This window comes from Felis catus, chromosome B3, assembly GCF_018350175.1.
Source record: "Felis catus isolate Fca126 chromosome B3, F.catus_Fca126_mat1.0, whole genome shotgun sequence".
In the NCBI taxonomy this organism is placed as follows: Eukaryota; Metazoa; Chordata; class Mammalia; order Carnivora; family Felidae; genus Felis; species Felis catus.
Window position 1 is genome coordinate 54,264,708 of NC_058373.1, and position 25,360 is coordinate 54,290,067.

Genomic DNA, 25,360 nt, shown 5'->3' on the forward strand with positions numbered 1-25,360 from the left:
TACTTGAAGACTTTTCAGCACTTTTGAGCTGTACCTTTTGAATCTCTAAGAGGGGAATATAATGTGCAGCAAACAATTTTAACCAATGACTCATTTTTTCATAAAACATGTCATATGTCACAATGAATATACTTTGATAAACATACAGTTATTGCTAGCATCCACATGGTTCAATTTATCAGTCAAGATCCCAGAAAGAAACAGAGGGCAACTTCATATACGGGCATGGGAGAAGAATATAATAAAATGACAATTTACAAATGTGTAGGTAGGGTTTAGGGAGACCAAAAAGGAGTAATGAACTACTCTGGGGCTAGTTACAACTGGGAGCCATTACTTCCCGTAACGGAACAGGGACCTGAAATTAGAGAGGTAACTTGAATAACTGCCTGGAAAGAGATGCCTGATAGGATGGTCTTCTGTAGAGGGACACAGCCAATCCATGGTGACCTGGCAAGTAAGGAGCCAGGGAAATAAATTAACACAGCTTCATTTTCCTTTCAACCTCCAGTCTCTTGCTAGTGCTTTCATCTGTTGAACCTAACCGAAAGCCAGAGGGCAAGGGAACCTACCTCAGAGAAGAGAGCAGAATGGAAAAGGGTGGTGGATGAATCTAAAGGGGCAAATAAAGGCTATTCAGCACAGTAGGGATCCTTTCACAAGCAGCTAGATTAGGTGATTAAATGATGTCCTCAGGACTCAGTCTTATCTCTCCACTCCATTTTCCTCCGCTGGCTTCATTCTAAGGCGAGTTCCCACCATCTGCAGCACAGATGCCATCAGCAGCTCTAGGGTTATAGCATGGTTAGCTCACAATTTCAAATAAAACAATAAAAAGAATAGACACATATATAGCACTGAGTATAGACAGGTGCTGTTGAAAGCTCCTTAGATACATTAACTCAGTTAATCCTCACGATAATGCTATAAGGTGGCAACTGTACTATCATCTCTTTAGAAATGAAGCAACTGACATATGACTGGTAAGAGGAAGAAGAAAAGCTAAGATTTAAATTCAAGTAGCTAGCTCTAGAATCTGTGCACCATATTGCTTTTTGAAAAATAAACCCTATCTCCTACAGCACTCACATCACTTGTCAGAAAGGATGCTGGGTCATGTGCTCATCCTTGGCTCAACCACCAGGCACTCCGTTTGCTAAACTGGGTCATATGTCCTTACCCACGGTAGGACATGACTGCCAGTAATTTCTGCCTAAAAAAGATGTCAGGCAAATGTAAAAAGCAACAAATGTCCATCACAGGCAGTGTGGACTTACAGAAACAGCCCTAGCCACTAAAGTTGCAAGTCTAGTTCTGCCTATGTTTGCCACAAACCTCAAGCCAAGTATTTATGACTTCATTTTCAGTGAGGAGATTCTGATCCCATCTACCTCCAAATGTGGTAGTGGGTATAGACAGAAAAATATGAAGATCCCTAAACAACTATTATATCTAATTACATAAATATAACATATATTATATTAAAATGTAGTAATGAACTGAGATATACCCAACTTGAGCAAATAACTTCTGAAATGAGTGTTTCAGTCAATACTATCTCTAAAAATTCCCTTAGAAAATGAGGTAAATGAATGAAACCTTATTTTCTCAAGTGATCTAACAGACATTATATATTAATATTTCCTAAGAATAAACAAAGCACAAGTAAAGGTTTATTGATTTTTAGCAAAATAAAATGACATAAGTAGCTTTTTAAAAACTAATGGATAAGTTTTCTCATTTCCTTGTCTCCAGAACATTTGGCATTCTTTATCAGCTGGTACATAAAAGAGTAGAAAAATAAGAGATTGTCATATTGTCCTTGGTATTTCTCTTTTAATATATCAGTATGGTAGTCTACTAGAAAGTAGTAAATAGCTTCAATTGTGGAAAGGAAGGTGTCTGGCTTTCCTTTTTGATGGCGCCAAAAGCAAGTTTTTCTTGTTTTCAACTCAACTTGTAACAGTCCTGCCAAAAACAAATAAGTATAAATATTTTTTATTAACCACAGGATCTGGCACAATAATTTCTTTTAATTATTTTAAGAAATTTTTTTTAAGAGAATACACAAGTTCCTTCAACCCCAACCAAATAGGGTATTTTCTTAAATGCATTAAGGTAAATACAGAAGCAGTATAAAACACAGAACAAAATCTTATACATAAATCTTAGAACTTGCAACCATGAGTTAAAAGTAATCAAGATGCTATTTTCTATCTACCAGTGTCTTTTTACATTTTAACCAGTGACAGGACTAAATTCACCAATATTCAGAAGGTTTCATTTCCTTGATAAACTGACATTTCAAACATCATTCTAAAACTCACTGGGAGAGATAGGCAAGTTAATGGTCCTTAATATAGTTAAAGTTGACTTCTGGATTATCACTTTTTGGCTATATATTCATGAACAGAGTACCTAATGTTGTTTCTTTGGCTCTGCCACATCTGTACATGAGGCCTCAATGACACAGTCAGCTAGAATGTCTTACTCCTGTGCATTTAAAGAGGAAATGATTCATGAAATCACAGAACAGTTCTTTGACCTCTTAAAACTCAGATGTGAACACACAAACCCAAAATGCTTTTAGCACCTTAGACCACTACTTAGATTCACATTATATTTATTTTGCTATACTTTTTATAAAGCAGATTTATTTCAAAGTGAGAAAGTAGTATTAAAGGGAGAAGGGAGTATTAAAATGAGCCTCCCTACCCAGATAAGGAACTTCTGAGTTACCGATGATTCCCTACTATCCCACCTCTCTTTAACCTAAAAGCTACTTCAGAAATGCAGCAAAGAATGACAAGAAATAAAATACTGTAAAATATTAAGATTTTTAAGAGATAAGGAGGATCAAATGTCTACATAGGACTTGCAGGGGGAGAGAACAGAGAATGGAGGAGAGATAGTATTTAAAGAGATAATGTCCATGACTTTTCCATAGACTATTTTTAAAAATGCAAAGCCACAGATCCATGAAATAATGTATCTCAAGCAGAATAAATCTACAGAAATCAAGGCCTAGATCCATCACACAATAGTATAACTGCAAAAGAGCAAAGTTAAAGAGATTTTTAAAGCAGGGATTAAGAAGTGGCAGATCGTATACAAAAGAATGGTAACGGGAATGATAGGAGACTTTTTATTAGCAATAGTAAAGTACTGAAGACTCCAGAATAAAACCTTCAAAGTGTCAAGAGAAAAAACTAACAACCTCAAATTGTGTACTCAGCAGAACTATATATTAACAACAGGAATGAAAACATTAGTAAAGTAACAAAAACTGAACATATGCCAACAGGAAACCAAATGAAAGTAATTGCTAAGGAATGTATTTCAGCAAAGACAGTCTGGGTTAAAGGAAAGGTGAGCAAAGAAAACAATAAACATCTATGCAAATCCAAATAAATGCTACCTGAATGAAACAAAAACAATAACCATATCTAATTTGCGGGCTGAAGATAAAGGACAGAACAAAAATAATGAAGAAAATAACAGTAACTTAGTGAACAAGGAGGAAGTTGAATCAAACATTGTCTGCTAAGTGCTTAGCGTGTTCAAAAGGGAAGATTAAAATCTTGTTTAAAATACTGTTTGACTTAAAATAAGTCGCATGTGCAGAGTACAATTTTCTAAAAGAACCAAAATAGGAATATTACAGAATGGAAAAAGATAAAAACTTGAAAAAAAGTCAACAACAAAAAAAGTAAACAACAGGACAAATAAAATTAAGATGGTAGAAATACATCCCAAAATATCAATACTCATAGCAAACATGAATAGATGAACTCCTCCATGTAAAAGATTCTGAGACTGAAATACAGGATGACCTCTACAGTCTGTCTACAGGGCTTCCCTCAACATCGGAGGGTCAACCCGGAGGTCTGAGCTGACACAGTAAAAAAACAATAAATTAATTAGATGTGTAAGAACTGGAAAGGAAGAAACACAATTGACATTACTTACAGAGAAAATACTTTTAAAATCAATAAACAAATTACTAAAAATATAGTATCTTAGGGTAGAGAGGATTTATACAAGACATAGCAAGTGCTCAACATGAAAGATTGAATTCTACATCAAGAATTTCTATTCCTCAAAAGATACCATAAAGAAATTTAAAAGATGAGTCATAAGCTACAAGGAGATATTTCAAAACATTATTATCTACATTCTAGTAGATCTAAAGAATTCCTACAAATCAATTTTAAAAAATTAGAAAGATGCACATAATTGTTTCACAGAACGGGATGCGTGTGGCCAAATAAATGAACAAAAGGATGCTCAATCCAATTATTAACTAAGGGAAAGGCAAATTATGATCACAATGAGATGCCACTTTATACCTGCTAGACTGGCAAAAATCAAACATCTGACAATACCAAGATAGGAGGCATCATGGATCAATGGGGACTCTTATACATTAATGACGGGTGTATAAATCTGTATACCCACACTTTGGAAAACAGTTGGCATTACCTTGTAGAAGTGGGCATTCTCATATGCAACAACCCAACGATTCCATTTCAAGGTATGTTTCCTTAAGGAACCTTGTACATGCATAAGAGTATTCGCAGATGCATAATTTGTAAGAGCAGAAACTAGAATTAACTCAAGTGTTTCATCAATAGGAGACTAGATAAACTGTAGTATATTCACACAGATAATACACAGCAGTGAAAATGAATAAACTATGTTAATCATGTAACAACAGGGGTTAACCTTAGAAACAAAATGGTGACTTTAGATTGCAGGTCCCCGGGAATACAACATGCAGGTCAAAATAAAAAACTAAATAACAAAGATTATGAAAACTGATGCATATAAATAAAACACAAAGGAATGATGAAAACATAATTCAGGAGAAAAGTTACCTCTGATCAGGGGAGAAGTGGAGTCACGCAGGGAAGAACATAGGTAGATAAGTTATTGATACAATTCTGGTGCCTGGGTTCTTAATTATTCATTATATCACCATGTGCTATAACATTATATTATATATATATGTTCTTTCACATGTGTTATAACTTAGTTTAAAAAGTAATATAAATAACACCTTTGCCTATTTAGTGGCAGAATGAGAGCCAGAAGTCAGGTCCCAGCCCTGTTCTTCCCATTAGGCTTACAATACAAATCTAATCATGTCAATGTCTGGCATTAAATTCTCTACAAGTGTCATAGCACCTGTGGAAAAAAAAGACCGAATTCCCAGGCATGATATTCAAGGGCATTCACAGTTTGTATTTCTTCACAGTTATTTCTCCTACCATTCTTATATACGTACACATTCTACACCATATTCAACTTTTTCAGTGTCCTGAACGTAAAATGATGTTTTTATATCTTTGTGTATATGCCATTCCCTTTGACTGAACTGCCCAGGCCTCAGCCCTTTATCCATCAAGATTTCAACAGAAACAGTTAATCCTTCAGGGAATCCACGAAGAACAGGATTGTGTCTCCTCAATGCTACCCCTGCATCTAAAATTTATTGAATTTTCTTACCTGCTTACTTGTCTGCCTCCTGTAATAGATTACATGGCAGACAATGTCCACTATCTTCTCAATATTCATGTTCTCCTTCTCTCAATATTAACAAACCTCAATCCTGTTCAGTATGGCAAGTGTCCAGCTAAAAATAAAAACTATGTCCCAGCTCTACTCATAGCCAGAGTGGTCATGTGAACCATTCTGGCCAAAGAAGGAAAAATGAAAACTCCTAGGAGGAAATTCCAAGAAAGCTATTATTATATTATATATTTATTTTTTAATGAAAGAGCCAGACTCAGTGGGCATATAACAACTGGAATATATATGGTTTGTCTTGGGACCTAGCAGCTATCTTACAAGGATTAAAGTGATGGAGGAATAAAATGGAATGAGTATGAATCTTTACAGGCATTGTGAAGTCCTTATAATAGCTTGGACTACCTATTTCTGGACTTTTACCCATGAAAAGTAAACTCACTACTTGTTTTAAGATTCCATCTGGGTTTCTGTTTCATATGGGGAGACACAACCCTAACTAATAACCACTGTGATCAACTAGAGAGTAGAGAGATTGCTCTATTCTCCTTTCTATCCCCCAATCTAGGACATCACCTATCCAGGAGCAGGTGTTCAACAAATATTACTGAATAAATGGACAAATCACAACCTTTAAAGTATTCTATCTGGGTATTTTGAAAATATTCCAATTTGATTTTTTTAATGTTTTATTTATTTTTGAGAGAGATAGAGAGACAGAGTATGAGCAAGGGAAGGACAGAAGAGAGGGAGACACAGAATCCAAAGCAGGCTCTAGGCTCCGAGCTGTCAGCACAGAGCCTGATGCCAGGCTCAAACCCACAAACTGTGAGATCATGACCTGATCAATGGATCCACCCAGGCGCCCTGAAAATATTTCAGTGTGAATCACTTTGATTCAAAGATACACAAAAGTTGTAACGACCCAAACCAAACTCTTTTGACTATTTGTTTTAATGTTAACTATATCCAAGAAGTAAAGGCAAACATTTGAAAATGTCCTAATTAGTACAATTAAAATGTTAACATAGGATTTGATATCACAATGCAATTTCTAAAAAACAAACCAAAAGTAACTATTAAATAATGCTGGTTTCTAATACACCTAATATGTTCTAAAATGTTAAGTATAAAAATCAAGAGTTAGTGATTATTACCATTAATCCATCCTGTTTTAATGATTTTCTTATTAGTATATAGAACCTTTGAAAACACACTGAAAAACACAGGCATGGGATTATATAGAAAATATTTATTTTTAAAAGCTCAACACATATATTAAAAAATTCTTTTGCTAGCATTTTTTGACAATAATTTTATGATGAAATCAGCAAATCTTTTTTAGCAGAATTTTAAAGCAGATAATTATAAATGGCTTTTCCCTTCAAAATTATTGGCTGAATTTCTTCAACTGAAAAGTAAGAGTAAAAATCTTGAGCTATCCTCATACTGTCATTGTGAGGACTGAATGAGGCAGTATATAATACGGCACTCACTTACACACTGACTACAGTTCAGGCAATGCTTTTAATCTAAAAAAAAAAGCAGTCACTTTAAACATTGTATCAATACAGTCAAAATGAAGGGAGATGGCTGGCTAATTAAAAAAAATGTTTTTAAATGTTTATTTATTTTTGAGAGAGAGAGACAGAGACAGAGACAGAGGATGAATGGGGAGCAGCAGAGAAAGAAGGAGACACAGAATCTAAAGCAGACTCCAGGCTCTGAGCTGTCAGCACAGAACCTGACACCGGGCTCGAACCCAGGAGCAATGAAATCATGACCTGAGCTGAAGTTGGATGCTTAATTGACTGAGCCACCCAGGTACCCATAAAACAAATTATAATATAATCCCAGTTTTTATAATTTGGACTGCCTCTCCAACAAAAGTAGCCATCCTTCCTCACCACCTTCTTCTAAGGCTTCCTATGGTGAATCTTCAAGAATGTTATTATCACTCTTCACGTGTAAGTTCACATTTTATGATTAAATTATGTGCTCAACCTTCAAATGTTTTATCTTGCCAAGAGTAAAACATTCAGAGCTATTTCTCTGTAAAATGTGGTAAAACAGTATGTTTCTACATTGTTAAAGAGATTCTTAACCTCTGCATTCATAAGATAACCGAAACAATTTCCAATACATTACATTTGAGGGTTTTATCTGAGGTTTAAAGCTGGTGTGTTCATGATGAATGGATAAAGAAATTGTGGTTTATATACACAATGGAGTACTACATGGCAATGAGAAAGAATGAAATATGGCCCTTTGTAGCAACGTGGATGGAAATGGAGAGTGTAATGCTAAGCGTAATAAGCCATATAGAGAAAGACAGATACCATATGTTTTCACTCTTATGTGGATCCTGAGAAACTTAAAAGAAACCCATGGAGGAGGGGAAGGAAAAAAAAAAAGATGTTAGAGTGGGAGAGAGACAAAGCATAAGAGACTGTTAAAAACTGAGAACAAACTGAGGGTTGATGGGGGTGGGAGGGAGGGGAGGGTGGGTGATGGGTATTGAGGAGGGCACCTTTTGGGATGAGCACTGGGTGTTGTATGGAAACCAATTTGACAATAAATTTCATATATTGAAAAAAAAAGCTGGTTTGTTCAGTTTAATCCCATCAAATGATAAAATGTTTTAAAACCCAAAGGCAATGATTTATAGCAAACATGGATTGTGTCTTGAGGAAGTAATTTGGTTTTTCTGGAAACTGTTTTTTCACGTATACAGAGATTGTTAAGTATGTGCAAAGCCTGAAGTAGTCCCTGTGGTGCAATAAGGCACTAGAAGGGAGAGGGGTTGAAGTAGGACATGCAGATTTCATGGTTTTGAAGGACTTAAGAAATCCCCTTTTAAAAATACAGGATACCTACTATGTGATCTGGAAAGGAATAACAGAAATTTTGGTACAAATCTGATTTGAAGCCTTAATTTCAAATATGAACACTCTGAAAACAGATTTTTGAATTGTGCCTCAATAATTCCTTTTATAGTTTTTTTAACTGCTTTCACTCATGTTCTTTCATTTGATCCTTTCAATTACCATATAAGATAATTGTAAAGAAAGTAGTTCAGAAAAATCTTCAAACTGAGGAATAAGGTGCTGCTGTAACCATCCAATGCAGTGTGGCAGGGAGTGCTCCAAAGAGTCGGGCCTTAGGGCTCCATCCCTCTATTAAATATCAGCAAAAAGATTCTTCTAGGTCCTGTAGTTCCTCTGTCTCTCTCCTTCCCACTTCCCCCCCCTTCCCTCTCTCTCTCTCTCTCTCTCTCTCTCTCTCTCTCTCTCTCTCTCTCTCTCACACACACACACACACACACACACACACACACACAATTTCTCTGTCTCTATCTTTCTGCTTATCATTCTCACCAACAAACACACAGGTATGCACACAATTAGAATGACAAAGCAATCTTACCAACATGTATGTTGACCTCAGAGGTATGAACTATGTAAATTAAATCTAGTATTGTCACTCACGTTAGTTTGAGATTAGTTAACACAAGTTAAACTCCAAAGAAGTGTCATAAACTTTCTTTTCTAGGTGATGTGCATTTTTAACAATAGCCTGAGAAAGGGTCTCCCAGGTTGAAACTGTTTTGGCAACTGTCTAAAACCAACTGGGTAGCTCTCTTGCCTTCTAATCAAACATGGTACACAAACAAAGCTATCAAGAGCTGGAAATAAATCTAAAGTATTTAGAGAAACTACTGAAAAACCCTGAAGAACTAAGTAAGGTGCAAGTAAACAAGAGAGGTAACATGAGTTCCTGTTCTTCAAATTACTAGCTGTGCTGGTTGGGCAAGTGAAGAAACTCTTTTAAACCATTTTATTAGGAACTAAACTTTTCACTCTAAGAGACAGAGACATACAAAGGTAAAACAAAAGAAAGAAAATCCCTGGGAAGTTAAATCTTGGAATTGGAACTATCCATGTGAACTCATGATATATGTGCATTTTCCTTGGCTCTATCCACTGTAGCAATGACATCCAAGTTGTAATAAGTTTACTAGCTCTTGATTTCTAATATTAGTCCCCACTAAAAAGAACCACAGCTCCTTTGTATAATCAATCATTGGTTCTAGATCTGGGGCAGGAAAAAAGTACAAGTGAACTTGGGACATCCTGTTGTACTAGAAAAGACTAATGAGGCCACGACACAGAGAGGGCTTGAAGGCCTCCACTAGCAAAAGTTGAGACAATGTGGGCATCAAAAAAGATACAATCACAACATATTACGTATGATGAACTAAAAGGAAATCTAAAAATGTACAGTGACCTCAAAAAGGGGCAGGGGGAGAGTGGAAAAAAAAGAAGGGGGGTGTGGAGAAGAGTTCTTTACATAAGAAAGCCAGCTAACAAATGTAAAAGAAATGTCATCATTTTGCAATCCTTGATGTAAGTACTGATTTAGGCAAGTCTTCAATGAATACTAAAACCACTCAGTGAACAGCAGTTGGGAAATAGACAGTTTATAGTCTCGAAGCGCCACCCCACAGGTTACTGCTACTAGTTTCAAAGAAGAAAACAAACCTTTATAATGGAGAGACCTGGCAATCACCACTTTAATTAATTAAAGTTGTTACCAATAACGGAACTTACATTATATGCCTCTTGATTTGATGCAGTAAGTATATAACTTTACCTATGAATAGGGTAATCATATAATTAGTAAGTTAAAGAGCTTCATTTCTGAGAATGAAAGGGAATGCTATTAATAATCATATCAGAACAAGTATAAACTGGAATTGTCATGGACAACCCTAGATTTATCCTTATCACGAGGTATCCTTGCAAAAATACTGAAGTGAATCTAATTATGATGGAGCATTCAGACAACTGCCCGGTCCTCCTCACGCCAGCCAAAGTCATAGAAAACAAAAACAGGAGAAGCTCTATGTTAAATCAGACTGAGGAGGCCTAATAACTACATGGGATATGAAGGAAAAAAGAGCTACAAAAGATACTTTGGGTCGATTAGGGAAATGTGAATATGGACTGTGTTCTGTATTACAGATTAGAGAACTTTTGTTAATTTGCTTAGAGTGATAATGGTATTGTGACTTTGCAATTATTCTTAAAAGATGTACAGTTAGGTATTTAAGGGTGAAGTGTTGCCAAGCCTGCAACTTACTTTCAAGCAGTTCAACCAAAAATGAATGATATATCTAAGTATAAACACACATATAATAGAGAATAAAACAAATGTGGCAAAATGTATGGGTATTCAGTGCAATTCTTCCAATAATCTGCAGGTTTGAAGTTTTTTTAAATGAAAGTTGGGAGACAGAGCAATCCACAAAAAATTTGTTTTTCTTACCTTGAAGTCTCTCATCAGTGAATATTTTGTTTGTTTGGTTCCAGGTGCTATCGATAAATATAATTTTTTTCAGTGTTGTGTCTTGGCCCTTGCTGTCATTTAAATCCTGTTCTTCAGTTTTCTTGCGTTTAACAGATGGCTTCTCAGGGTCATTTTTGTCTCTAACATTATTTTGAATCCTTTTTTGCAGATGAAAAGAAAGATCTTTTATTGAAATAGACTTAGGTCCAGGAAAAACCAGTGCAACCTAAAGCAAAGAAACTTAAGTCAGCAGTGTGCTATTATGATCTTTGAAATGAATAAATTCTGAGTTAAAACTTGACAAGAAACAAACATGTTGAATATGTTCCCATTATGTTCATAATATGGTTTCTTAGTTCGTATCAAATTAGATCTCTATGTACTATAGGCAGGAAAATGGAGAGGGAAGAAAGTAAAAGCAGGCACAGTAATATTGGCAGTAAGTAAAAACCTGAAGAAATAATGCAGAAAAACTATATAAAGTGGAAAGACGAGATTCAAAAAAGCCTTAACAATCTAAAATCATTTGATCTTTGAAGATACCAATGAAGTAAATAATTTGTATGTTTATTGCTATAAAAAATAACTCTAGGTCATTAAGAAAAATATTAAATTATGTTCAAGTAAGCTTATAAAGGTAATAGAATTTAAAATTCATTTTTAGAGACACCTGGGTGGCTCAGTTAAGCATCCGACTTCCACTCAGGTCATAATCTCACTGTTCTTGAGTTTGAGCCCTACATCAGGCTCTGTGCTGACAGCTCAGAGCCTGGGGCCTGCTTCAGTTTCTGTGTCTCCCTCTTTCTCTGCCCCTCCCCCACTCACACTCTGACTCTGACTCTCTCTCTCTCAAAAAAAAATAAACAGTAAAAAAATTCATTTTTAGACTTAATGTGAAGAGTTGTAAAAAAATAAGCTGCCTACTTCATGGTCCTTTTCTTCATATTCTGGAATACAAGGATACGTGTAAATATTTACAAATTCAGGTGCTAATAGTTTTGCATGTACAGCAGTACTTTTGCCATCTGTTTCATTTGGATGTTTAATGATGTCAATCTTCAGTGGAAGCTAAAATTAAAAAAAAAGAGAAATCAACACAAGAAACATAAAAATTCTAATTTTTATGTTAATAAAAATAATCTTTAAGGCTAAAATAATAAGTTCACACTAAGCTCCTACAAATATAATTTGAAAATTATACATTTCTAAACTAGAATATTAAGAATTCTAAGAGCCATAAAGCAAACCCAAATTTCTTCCTGGATATTGTTGATCACATACTAAACAACTATTTCCAACTCCTTTAACATAGAATCTACTCTTAAAGCAAAGTTTCAAGGTCATTTTCATTTACGTTACATAGGCAGGGAGTCCAATTCCTTGCATTTCAGTATCTGTGCCAAGAACATTTTTTATAATTTCTATAAACTCTAGGTTTGTTCATTTTATGACACAATAAAAGGAAATATAAGTTTGGGCAAAGGCTTCACATCTAAACTTCAAGTCAAATTTTATTCCCTACATGTCCTTCGAGATCAAAGGTATTACCCTTCGTTGGTGAACATCATGATTCTCATCAATGGCCTTTCACAGCAAAAATGAAATAATCATCAATTGGAAAAAGTAACAGGTCCAAGAGGTGCACACTTTATATAAAAATTAACTCTCTTCAAAATAATTTTGTCTATTTTCCTTAAAGTTTCTTTGTTATGGATTATGTCCTGCCTCTTTGTAAAAATAATATTCTCTTGCATTTCTTGAGTGAGATTTTACTATCATTTCACTGACTTGTTTTAGTTTTCTGTATAATGCGTATACAGGTGCTACAGTCAAGAGTATGAAAATGAAAGCCAAGTCATATCCCCCACATAACATATAACAAACTCCAAGTTGGATTCTTCACTGATTATAAATGATTTATTTGTTATGATAAACACTCTTCCAGCTTCCGCTTTACCCAAAACAGGATTTTAGGTAGGATTCTGGGTATTTATCCTGGGGCAAGTTATTTTACCCTGGAGTACAAAACTATTTTTGTTTTTTAAAACAGCTTTAATAAAGGGATAAAATAGGTATAATAAATGCCACATATTTAAGGTATACAATATAATGAATTTTAACACCCTTGAGTTCATCACCACAATCAAGATCACAAATTTGTCGCCCCCAAAAGCCTTCTTGTGCCTCCCTCCTTCCCCTTTCCCCATCAACTACCACTCACAGTCCCTAGGCAATGATGATTGCTCTGCTATCACTATAGGTTTGCATTTTCTAAGGTTTTATATAAATGAAATCATATGGTATATGCTCTTTTCTTTTTCTGTTGGGGTTTTTTTTGGTTCTTGAATATGTATTTTTTACTGAAATAATCATTCATAAATTAATATACAAATATGGTATGTACTCTTTTCATCTGACTTCTTTCACTCAGAATAATTGTTCTGAGAGTCATCCATATTGTTGTACGTATCATTAATTCTAGAGCTGGTTTTTAAAGGAGCAGTTGCCGCACGCTACTAGATGGTCCCAACTGCACATACTTTACTTTTCTGGGTGACTGTGTGGAAAAGGAGGGTATATATCCCAGAAGGGCCATAAATATGTACCCTAAGTAGTTTTCAATTTAGGGCTTCAAACGCCAAATCTCCTTCCCTCCCCACTTGGGCCTAGTGACCAATTAGGGCCAATTGCTTCAAATCACCAAACCAACTTCTAGTTATAGAAAATTTACCATTTAAGTAGGCAGTTCACAAATGATTTTACATCAGTCTACTTCTGGCTGAACTCTATGTCAGAATTTCCTCATGATGCTCAGTCTCAGTTGACACTACATTCCCTTTCCCCAGGGTCTCTCAGTCCCAGGTCAGCATTATCTTAGCCCAGGGCAGATAGAAAGAGGAAAGAAGAAAAAGAAAGCACATTGTGACAAAGTATTCTATTACTAGTAAAACTGACTTTCTTCTATGGCTGATGAGTAGAGCTGAAAATTCCAAAGGTGACATTTCTGATTAGCTGGCTATGTCTGAAGGGTACCATTTACATCAAGGACACAGAGGTGTTACTCATATATTTAAAAGTCATGTACCTAGCCTATCATGGACCAAATTCTACAAGTATAAGACAATTATGCAAACTTTGTGCTCAAGAAGTATCCTGGGACCCAGTATAGGTCCCTGAAGTTTCTGCTACTATGAAACAAAAGCACAGATCAAATTGTGGAAATAATACTGTTTGTACTCTAGTTCACACATTTTAAAGGAAGATATTTCTTAAATAATGACAGGGTACAGAGTAACACCAGCAGTGTTTACCACAGTTCAAGTAGAGATGTTCTGTTTTCAAATACATAAAGAACATCTGTTCTCTAACACCTATAATTCCTATAAAAGATTTACCAAATCTTTCTGCCCCAATTTATTAAAATGCCATTAGCAGGTACCCTAAGCCTTTTCCGGTGTGATTATCAACTTTCCCAAAAAAGAGTCTTTTAAATTCTAGGGTTCTAGGGGCACCTGGGTGGTTCAGTCAGTTAAGCCTCCTACTTCAGCTCAGGTCATGATCTTGCGGTCTATGAGTTCGAGCCCTGTGTCGGGTTCTGTGTTGACAGCTCAGAGCCTGGAGCCTGCTTTGGATTCTGTGTCTCCCTCTCTCTTTCTGCTCCAACCCCACTCACACTCTGTCTCTGAAAAATGAATGAACCTTAAAAAAAAATTAAATTCTAGGACTCTACTAAAGATGAAGATTTCTTTTACCTCATGATTTTTTGGGGGGGGGGAAGACTCCTTTTTTAAAAAATACCCAAGAGCATCTTTTACTTATGCATTTCTCATGACATTTAAAAAAATCATATTCTGCATGAAAAGAATCAGTATTTATGAATTTATTCCATAGACTAAATTTTAAAGCTTGGGAGGCACTTACTCATCATGTAGTCGTCTTTCCTTCCCAAGCAGGCTATCTAAAGGCAAATGCTGAATGATTTGTAAAAGTAAAGTAAACATTAGAAAGAAAACTTTACAGAGTTTTTATTACTATTAATATATGTTAACATACTGAGTTTTATCTATGGCCATTAACATATAAACACTTTTAAAAACTCTGCATGATCCGGTAGGCTATTTAGAGTTGATCAAACCCTTGGCATGGTGTTTTGAGTCACTGATTTGGAAAATAATCCTCTATTCTTAAATTTCTATGAAAAGTCAGTATGTTAATGACTTTTGTTATTCTGATCTTCAATCCTTTGGAACACAATACATCTTAAAACTTCTAAAAGGATACTCTCTTTATGTGGCTATGATATGAACAGAAGATAGAATAATTCTGTGTATACTTTAAAAGCTATACTTTGAAATGTAACATTCTTGCAAGATAATAAGAAACTTAAAAAAAATTATTTTCCTCAAGCTTTCAGTTTTTTTAAGGTAACTATGAAGCTGATTAGATTCCATGCCTATTTCTTCTTGACCAATAAACTTTCCAATAGCCTGTAAGTGTGATTTTAGACCTCTCAGGAGACCATGAACTTGACAAGACAGCATACAAGCCAAAATGAAATTCAAGTAACAAAACATAAGTATTAAAGTATTCTACTTCAAATTTAAATGAATCTTAAAGTCACCGTATTAAATATTTTTGAATATAGTTTCAACTTATTTTCTTACCAACAAATTCTAATGAACCCATGTGTAGAGTTTAGTCTCTCTAAAGCCCTAATAGGCAGCAAATTTTACACATTATTTGATTTACTACCCAAGTTCATGTAAATGTTAGACAAGTTGACATACATGTAATAAACTCTTTGATTACAAAGATATCATGGTCTATACACCTTTCACCTACACAAGAGTATCTTGGTAAGCAAGAAAAAGTATAGTGTAAGCAATCAATTCAAATCAATTTTTTAAAATCTGACTTAAATAACTACAATTATAATATGGCCCAATGAATACGTAGCCTTTTCAAGTTTACTTAGTTTAGGTCACTGACATAAGCTCTATCTCCTACTGTAGGATGGGGGTAATAAGCTTGTTCTACAAAAACCTAAACAAACATCAATCCTAGTTCCTTTAGGATGTGTTTTTTTAAAAAGAAGTCCAAGGCCTTGAAGTAGTTTTTGAAGTTCCTTCAGGCAAGCTATATACTTGTCTCTTGTACTATTCATGTTTATGCCATATTTTTTCCTATGTTTTAGATGAATTATAATCGTTAATGAAAAAGTAACTGATTTCATTCAAAACAATACTACTCAGACCCAAGTATTTTAGCAATGTGAATCTCTTATTCCAGAGACAAGAAAAAGAAATAGATTTACCACTCTGTAAGTTTAAATTTTCTATTAATAGTATTCATTTCCACAATGACACTATTTATCAAGCTTATCAATTATTTTAGAGCAGGTATATATGCGATGTCTTTTTAAAACCTCTCTTCCTACTTTCAAGTAACTAAATTTCTTACCAACCTTCACAAGTGGCATCTGCTCAATAGGTACATTTTCAACTGGGACATAACATGTATAGCAATAGAACATTCTTGAACCACCACATTTGAGACATTTTGATCTTCCACTTTGCTGAGCTTTTTGAAGAACTTCTTGAGATGCTAGGCATAAGTTTTGAAGAGGATCTTCTGCAGCTATGGAAGTAGTTTGTGACTGTTGTATTTCCACAAATTTTGAATTATTTTCTTCTTTGTCTTTGAGAAATATAGGTGGATTGACAGACATTTTTCATTCGAACCAAAGTTTAACATCTATTTCTAAAACATACATCATAGGTGTGCTGCAAAAAACAAAAAGTGGGGGCAAAATAAAGATAGGAAATATTTTATACTTGTCTCCACAAAGAAAATCACTCAATTTAATTTAAAACTGTGTGCTGCTCCTTTTGGGATGAGCACTGGGTGTGGTATGGAAACCAATTTGTCAATAAATTTCATTAAAAAAAAAAAACTGTGTGCTGCTATATTTATTTAAAAATGTTAGTAAGCTTTTTAAGCCACTAAATTAGCATGATTTAAAATACAAAATTAAAAAGCAATAATCTCAATATATTACCCTTCTGGGCCAGTCCCTCCATAAAAATAAAAAGATGCTATCTTAGAAAAGTTATCTAAATATAAAACTTAGGTACCAACAATCCATTTTTTAGTGACTCTTGTTTTATTTAGGAATGTAATGGTTAATGTTAGTATCAGCCAGGAATGTATTCAACCCTGTAGGCTCTGACTTTAAACTGATGTTACATGATATCAAATATCAACCTAAATCCTAATGAAAATACAAGGTTCCAGTGAAATCAGTAAAATTTAGTTGGTTATGCTCTAAGAGATATATTCCTCTTCAACTTAAATTAAAACACACACACAAACATAACTAAACATCCACTAAAACAGGATAGGCATCTACTACCAATTATAATTTGTAAACTATCCCAAAAGGTGAAATATATACCCAGAAAAATAAAGTGTGATCTTATAAACTTAAAAATTTTACAAAGTAACACTAATGTCCTCTCGCTTGAAGATTTCATACTGCTTTTTAAAAATATAAATCATTCAGAGGCTTCACTTCTAGAGATAAAATAGTAAAATTACTTTCCCATTTAAATATTTCTTTCAAAGAATAATGGCTGTCCAAACTGTTACTCAAATATTCTGTAAGCACAGTTATCTTTTTAGGGAGAAAAGAGACTGGGGACCTTTTGATTTGATATGCATTCCAAAGCTGTAAAATGAGTCTTTCATTATAAAGCCTTATGGCATTGTGGTGTTTAACTATGAGGCCCCAGGCACTTTGAGTACAAACACTAAGAGAAGAAATGCTGTGACTGCAGCAGGAAACTTTTCTGTGGTATCCCAAATAGAAAGTGAACAAAAAGTCCAGTGGAACATAATATTCAACATAATTTACCAACAAGAAGTTAGTAAAACTAATTTAATTACTCATCAGGAGTTTTTTTTTATAGATTGTAAATACCAGTAAGCTTGAGACCCAAAGAAAAAAGACGCTTGTCATTGAAGAAAAATACATTAAAATATACTGGGAAAATAAAATATATTGGCCAAATTTACTGAAAGTAAATTTACCAAGCTGCCTCCTTTTCTTGAGTCTCAGATCCATTTAAGATCATGTGAGAGAGTCTTAGACCTCTCACATGGATGCATACACAGACACAATATTTTGCACACAATTTCATGCGGTTTACAGATCTCTAAAAGTCCATCTGCAGACTCAGGTAAAGAAATCTTGACTAAAATTAAAAAAAAATCATTCTAAGGACAGGAGCAGCCTTAAACGTCTGGGAAGAGATACTATTAGTCTCCAGAAATCGGAGCTACAAATCCCTTATTGGGCAACCAAAGGTCAACTGTCATGAGCCAAAAGAGGTCCCATTACTGCACTTAGGAAGCTAGTTGTTTCACCTAAATCTTGGTTTGGGTTTGCTCTGGTGTTGCCGGAGGTCCTTATGAAAAAACGTTTTTAGGTTTTAATAGTCTTGAATTACTTCATCATGGGACTCATTCTATAAAAGGAACTGGACTGGACTAATTCAACCTGACTCCATTTTCCTGGGTGTTCCAGTAACTATTTAGAAGGTTTGCATATGCCACCAGAGAACGCAAGCAATACGGGGCTGACGTACACAGTTACTGGGGATGTCAAGAAGGTCAATGTGGTTGCCTGACATTCAGTGGAAAACTACTTGTGAGTTTTTCTAGGGCCCTCTAAGTGCATTCTGCCTCAGAAATATTCCCCTATATTCCACTTGGCCTTCCAAACAGCCAAATGGATATTAGTGAAGCCTTATATAAATGTCCTTCCTCTACAAAATCAAACAACATAAATACCTATGAGACAGTGAAAAGGAAATGTTTATGGCTCTCCCGTCCCGTTTCACCTATACGCTCACTTATGGCTGTGGTGGCCACACAAAGGACGCCAAAAGTGGTTAGTTATGGACAGTTCCCTCCAAAGGTCTCCGAAACCACATGACAAGGGCATCGGTCCTGACCTAGCCAATAGCCTGCCTCAAATGTGTACAAATAGTTTGTTGCAAATGTAACAATTCACAACCTTCAAAACATGCTTATGAACATCAAATTCTTTTGAGGTTTACTGATGAAAGTTTTGAGGGTTACTTAGAAAACATAAAAAGAATTTACTCCTAAAAAAGTAATAAATGCCTTGATGGTACAGTCATCATTCTGCAAATTAGGGTGAAAACAAATTTTTTACTCCCCCTCTAACCTCTTTTCCCCAAATCTAATCACTCACCAAGTTCCATCAATTCTACCTTGCATATAATCCTCTATTTTAGTCTCAAAGTCAGGACTCTAGATGTTCTATGGCAACCTCTTAACATCTCTTTAACTTTGCCCATTTATTACTGGTTTCACTTATTTAGCATGGAAAAATCTGCTTTTTGTAGTTAGTTGCCTTTTAGCAAAGCTGTCCCTCCTAGCAGTCAACTCCGCAAGAGCAGAATTCTTTACTGATCTCACGTATCTATCTGTGTCTTGCGCAAAGGGAGGAATTCCACAATTCCTTATCACATCAAAACCATTCTAAAAAAGAAATCATGTGTATCAATCTCCCTACTGAAGAACCTAACAAACCATCTTTATGGGCCATCTGCAACCTGGCACAAGTGGCAGCATGGCAAATTTTATATATTATATATATATACACATATATGTTTTTTTGCAAAACGATACTGTTAAAAGTTCCTAGCTACCAGTCACTTCCCAATGGAATACTATATAAAACACCCCAACCACATATTGTAGATCGTCACTACTAGATAAAGCATTTTTCCTTAATTTTTTTTCCTTAAGTATTTTGAAGAACCTGGTCACATAATATACACAGGTCCAACATTCATTTTTGAAAAACCCAAGGTGCCACCCTCTTCATGCAGGACCAGTGGCCTCTCCCACATCATCCATCATGTGGTAGGCAGACTTATCTTGCCTTAGTTTTTCATGGTACACTACGGTTTCGGGCAGAAGTAATACTTAAACGCTGTGGGTTTAAGCAGCGATTTTATCATCCAACTCCATGCACTGGCATCTTAAAAGTATTAATATACTTCTTTACTTGTCCTATGTTCCCAAGAAGTAATGCAGACATAAGAAACAGACTCCTTGGCTTATTATGTAACCACTACTTATTATGTTAAATACACTGCACGGCACACTGTCTGTGCTTAGCTTCTCCTTCCCTGATTACCAATCCCTCGCAAACCACTCCAAACACTAAAAAATAAATACTTCCTTGGGGACTGCCTGCCAGAACAGACTTTCCTTGGCGCGGAAACCAGTGAAAAATAATTGTTGGGGGAAAACATTTTTTGTTTTGTTTTGAGGTAAAATTTAGAAGCCTTTTTCCCAAGGGGCCCGCGGGATCCTAAAAAATGCAAGCGCTCGCACAGGGACCAGGGCCCCGCTCACAGGCGACACTCTGCACAACCTCCACTAAGGCCCGGCCAAGGAGCGTCCACTCCCTGAGGACGCACGGCTCAGGCCAGACCACTGGTCCGCAGAGGGGCGAGGAGACCGGCACCGGGGATCGGAGTGGGACTCAGACCTGCACCGCCCGCGGGTCCTCGCACAGCTCCACGCGTCTTCGGCTCCCCCAGAGCCCGAGGCGCGCTCCCGGCTGAGGCCGCGCGCGGGCGCGGCGGAGCGCTTTCCGGGGGACACCGGAGGGAGGAGTCCGGCCGTTGCTAGGGCCGTTGCTAGAGCCCGGCGCCGCGCAGGTCCCGCGCCGAAAGTAACGGCTGGGGAGGGACGCGGGGCGGGGTTAGAGGGGGAAGTCCCGCCTTAGCCTCTCGGGCTGCGGGCGGTGTAGCCTCTCTGCTAGAGAGACAGGATCCCAGGGCAGTGAGGCCCGCTCGCTGAGGCTGAGCTTCACACCCTGCCAGCCGAGTTTCCTGCTTAAGTGGCACGCGGTTCTGGAAGTGTACTCTCAAGGTGTAGTTGCAGTGAGTTGTGAAAATGCTGATCCCACGGAACACTTTTCCATTTTTCCAATTCCAAAAATATTTTAGTCGTGAGAGAACTTGGTTCTGTTATGTTTTTATGGCTATGTCAAGATGAGTACTTCGTGCAGTGCATAGTAATGAAAGCTCTTAGAAACATTGTGTGTACCTTGATGGTTTGGTTCTCTTGAAAACTACACACCACTCTTTGTGTACTCTTCCATTTTGGAATTAAGCATAGTACGTGGGTGGATTATTAAACCACGTTTCCTTACCCCACCCCAAAGAAAATCCCAACCAAGTGTGAGATTCAGAAACACAATGGCCAGATATTAAGCATTGTATTTATTGAGTACTTTGAATTTAGCATGTGAGAGGTAAAGGACAGAACTTTGCGCTAGACGAGCTTAGGACATCAAGTTAAAACCTGGGTAGTACAGAAAACACAACGTGACTAGAATTGTAATTTTACAAGAGCTCAGAATGGAGTGGTCAACAAAGGCTCATTGGTTGGACTTGAGAAAGGCCTTGAAGAATGATTATGGCTTAAGAGCAGTGCTTTTCAAGGGGAATGTGTGGGACCCATTGGTGGAAGTCCCATTTGTAAGCAAGGAAATGTAGTGAGTCACAGCTACATGTTTTTAAAATTTTTATTAATTTTTTAAGTAAGTTCTAGGCCCAGTGTGGGACTTGAACTCATGACCCTGAGAGCTGTAGTTGTAGGCTCCCCTGACACAGCCAGCCAGGCACCCCAAAACTACACATTTAAAAAATGAAATAGTATACTGTGGAAATGTCAGCACATGGCACTTGGTGAAGTATTATTTCATGGAGTTTTAAATTGCAGACAGTCCCTGGTTTAACTTGGGATTTTTCGACCTTATAATGGTGTGAATTCAGTATGCATTCGGTAGAAACCAAACTTTGAGTTTTAACTTGATATTTTCCTGAGCTACCCATATGTCATATGAAATTCTCTTGTGAGCAGCCACATCAGCCAGGCCATCACAAGGGTAAACAATCAGTACACTTACAACCATTCTGTTTGTCACTTTCAGTACAGTATTCAATTACATGGGATGTTCGATACTTCATTATGAAATAGGCTTAGTGTTAGATGATTTTGCCCAGCTTTAGGCTAATGTAAGTATTCTAAGCACATTTACGGTAGCTAGTCTACGATGTTCGGTAGGTTGGGTGTATTAAAAACATTTTCAACTTAACCATGGGTTTATCGAAACTTAACCCCATCATAAGAAAGATCTCTGTGTGGGTGCGTGCATTTATAAAATGTATGTCTTCTTGTGCATTTCTCTTTAAAAAGTTTGAAAGCCACTGCTTTAGGAGGAAAGATGAAAGCAAAGTCTCCAAGCCAAGAATAAATAATTCATGCCTTTTTCTTCTTTAACTGCTTTAGTTCAGGTGCTCAGGTTAAAAAAAGCAAATGATACTGTTTATTCATTGAAGTGATGTGAGTATTGGGTTACTTGTGCTCTGTAATACATTAGTCCAAAACATGACTTAAAACAACTTTTTTATTGTGTTCATGGATTGTGTGTTCAGCACGGCACAGAGAGTCAGCTTTTCTCTGATAACTCAGCTCGGAAATCTATGAATGCTAGCAGAAATCCTGTGTGCAAGACTCTCCATGTGGCCTGAACTTCCTCACAGTATGGCAGCTGCGTAATCAGACTTCTGAGTGCTCCACAGTCCAGCATTGCCATGAACAAGGCAGAAACTACATGTTCTTTTCTGACCCAGTATCAAAGAGTAACTCACTGTCACTTCTCACACATTATTTTGGTTATAAGTGTGTCTTAAAACCTGTCCAGGTTATAGGAAAGGGGACATAGATAGATACCACTTCTCAAAAGATTGTCTAGGAAATTGTGGCCATTTTTTTTTTAAACCACCATGATGAATTTACTACTGTCACAGAAAACCCCAACATTTCAGGGGTTTGATACAATAAATTTTTATTTCTCACAGGAAATTCAGATGTTACTAGTCAGATGAAACATTAGACTCAAGGATGCAGGTTGTTTCTTGTGTTCTTTTGTTTAATTTTTACTGGTTCTACTATCTCCTAAGACTTGAGTCCACAGCTCATCTGACAAGAAAGAAAGCATGTTGAATCATACCAAAAGTTTTAGAGGTCATCCCTAAAAACTGGCGTATATCACTTTGCCCACATATCAAAGATCCCTCCCCCTCCCACTTTACTGCATGTGAGCTTGGGAACTGTAGAGAAACATACACATGTTGGTAAGCACTAACAGTTGACATATTCTAGGTTTTTCACCAAAGCCTGGTAGTTCCCAACCCTTCCATTCTATTCTCAGTTCTCTCAAAAGAAAAATTCTTTCAAGACTTTTTAATAATTCTTTTGTTATTTACTGCACATGTCATAATATGTTACAGTGTTTTGATTTTTTCGATTTCAGACATTTTCCATTGACTTTCTTCTAAGGAAGTCAATGATAAAGCTCTTTTATAACACCACCCCCAGGTACAAGAACATTCCATCTCTCTCTACCTGTACACGTTCTTATCCCCTCATCTCTCAATGTAGTAATATCTCAATATTTGTTTAAATTCACATTTGTAAATATCATTCAACCCTGAGCCACATATGATCACGTTAACTTTTAATACAACCTTTTACTTTCTTTTGTTTAATAATAGCCAAATTGTTGTGTAGTTATTAGTAATCTGGCCTCAGACATTCTGCCAAAGTGGTAAAGCATTATAATCAAATATAGCAATTAAGATATTTCAATCTAGCAGATCATTTTTTCCTCCCATACACATTTTCCTTTCATTTTTAAATTCATTTCTACTAAGGGTTTATTTTTTTCATCTTTTAAAAGACAAACTTTCGGTTTGTTGATTTCTCTGTTTTCATATTTTTATTTCATTGGTTTCTGCTCATACCTTTCATACCTTTTTCTATTTATTTAAAAAAAATTTTTAATGTTTATTTATTTTTGAGAGGGAGAGAGACAAAGTAGGGAAGGGGCAGAGAGAGACACAGAATGTGAAGCAGGCTCGAGGCTCTGAGCTGTCAGAACAGAGGTTGAAGCGGGGGCTCAAACCCACAGACCATGAGATTATGACCTGAGCCAAAGTTGGATGCTTAGCCAACTGAGCCACCCAGATGCCCCATCGACTGTGTTTTCTTTTGATTATAGGTCCCATTTTACTTCTTGTTTGTACATCTTCAATTGTTTTATTGTGTACTAGACATTATGTGGGAAAAATTATAGAGGAAGAAGTATAATTTAGCACAAGCCTTTTTATCTCCTTGACATTCAAAATGAGATACTGATCTTTTGATTCCTCCTAGACTTGAGTTGAACTTTACTTTTGCTTTAATTGGATTGAAGTTCACCTGTGTCTAACCCAACTTCCAACTTCCCTCTTCATAGCCAATTCTTGTATCTTGTCAATATTCAATTGGGAGAAGTTGGAACTGATTTTTTTTTTTTACATTTTTGCTTCACCTTTGAAGTCAACTCTGTCAGGGCCCTGAAGCCCAAGTAATGTTAAGAATGTGTTGGCCTCTTTAAGTCCTCTATCTTTCCAGCCCCTCCTAGACTGCTGCTTTTTTGATAAAACTCAGAAGGGAGTCATAGGGTCTGGGCAGGGATTGTTTGTCTGAGTCATTTGTTTTTGTATTTAGGTGTCTTTCAGACTCCAGTTTGTTCCTCCAGCTCATGCAGATGCTTAAGGTCCAGCTGATTTCTCTTCATCTCTGCAAAGTTCCTGCACCATGGCAGACCAACAGTTCCCTCAATGGATGGTTAAAGATCACTGCCGGGTAAGGAAACTGACACAGCTTTATGCTCACTTATAAAGGGGATTTTTTTTTTTTTACTTTCTGGTCATCCAGTCTTCCAGGTAGAAAGGCTTCATGGGCTTGCAATTGCACAGGCCCTTATGATTAGATAGACCCTACACTTGGTTTAATGGTCTGATATTACCATCTTAAAATTCTTAATAATTTTTGAACAAGGGTCTCTGCATTTTCCAAATTATGTAGCCCATACTGCTTACTAGCACCCACTACTCTTCACTAACCTCATAGAAAAGTGAGATTTTTATTTTGTCTGGGTTTCCCTTGTTGTTACCAGGGAAGCATAGGTGTTTTGCATACTTCTACATTCTACTTAGAGCAGAAGTCCATTTAATTTATTACTACCTCTTTTTAACACTAACCTTAGAGAACTTTGGAATTTTATATTGAAATTAGCTAGAACTTGTGTGAGTTTTACTTCCTTAACTTATTTTTCTAATTTTCTTTAATTGGAATGTATTATTTTCCAATACAAGTAGGTAAAGAAGTTATGTATATATGTGTGTATACACACACACACACACACACACACACATACATGCACGCACAATGGAATATTATGCAACCATAAAAAGGATGAGATATTGCCATTTACAACAATGCAGATGGACCTAAAGTGTAATAAAGTGAAATAAATTAGAGA

At 36.3% G+C, this 25,360-nt stretch overlaps 2 protein-coding genes across 16 annotated transcripts in view; one reads left to right on the plus strand and one right to left on the minus strand.

The window, feature by feature from the left end:
* Window positions 1-1,651: 1,651 nt before the first annotated feature.
* DTWD1 (DTW domain containing 1) lies at window positions 1,652-20,606 on the minus strand. The gene is made up of 5 exons (XM_006932532.5): window positions 20,468-20,606; window positions 16,343-16,661; window positions 11,803-11,946; window positions 10,858-11,104; window positions 1,652-1,968 (listed from the first exon to the last, which is right to left on the minus strand). The coding sequence occupies exons 2-5, from the start codon at window positions 16,604-16,606 to the stop codon at window positions 1,721-1,723; spliced, it is 903 nt and encodes a 300-aa protein (XP_006932594.2). The 5' UTR covers window positions 16,607-16,661; window positions 20,468-20,606; the 3' UTR covers window positions 1,652-1,720.
* Window positions 20,607-20,656: 50 nt separating this feature from the next.
* Window positions 20,657-25,360, plus strand: part of FAM227B (family with sequence similarity 227 member B) — a 210,456-nt gene continuing 205,752 nt past the window's right edge. For 7 of the 15 annotated variants that reach the window (XM_019832458.3, XM_045059341.1, XM_045059340.1 and 4 more), the window contains exons 1-2: window positions 20,657-20,864; window positions 24,544-24,681. In XM_019832458.3, coding sequence (XP_019688017.1) covers window positions 24,634-24,681 — 48 coding nt within the window. In that variant the 5' untranslated portion in view covers window positions 20,657-20,864; window positions 24,544-24,633. The remainder of the gene's footprint in view (window positions 20,865-24,543; window positions 24,682-25,360) is intronic. The other 8 variants (XM_019832455.3, XM_019832461.3, XM_045059345.1 and 5 more) reach the window with 4 other exon arrangements.

What these genes read in the sequence shown, in the direction of transcription:
- DTWD1 (XM_006932532.5), bottom strand. Translation starts at nt 16,606, where the DNA reads ATGTCTGTCAATCCACCTATATTTCTCAAAGACAAAGAAGAAAATAAT. An exon ending in AGCAGATGCCACTTGTGAAG is followed by an intron (nt 11,947 to 16,342) that starts GTTGGTAAGAAA and finishes TTTTAATTTTAG; the next exon opens with CTTCCACTGAAGATTGACAT. An exon ending in CACTGATGAGAGACTTCAAG is followed by an intron (nt 1,969 to 10,857) that starts GTAAGAAAAACA and finishes TGTTTTTGGCAG; the next exon opens with GACTGTTACAAGTTGAGTTG.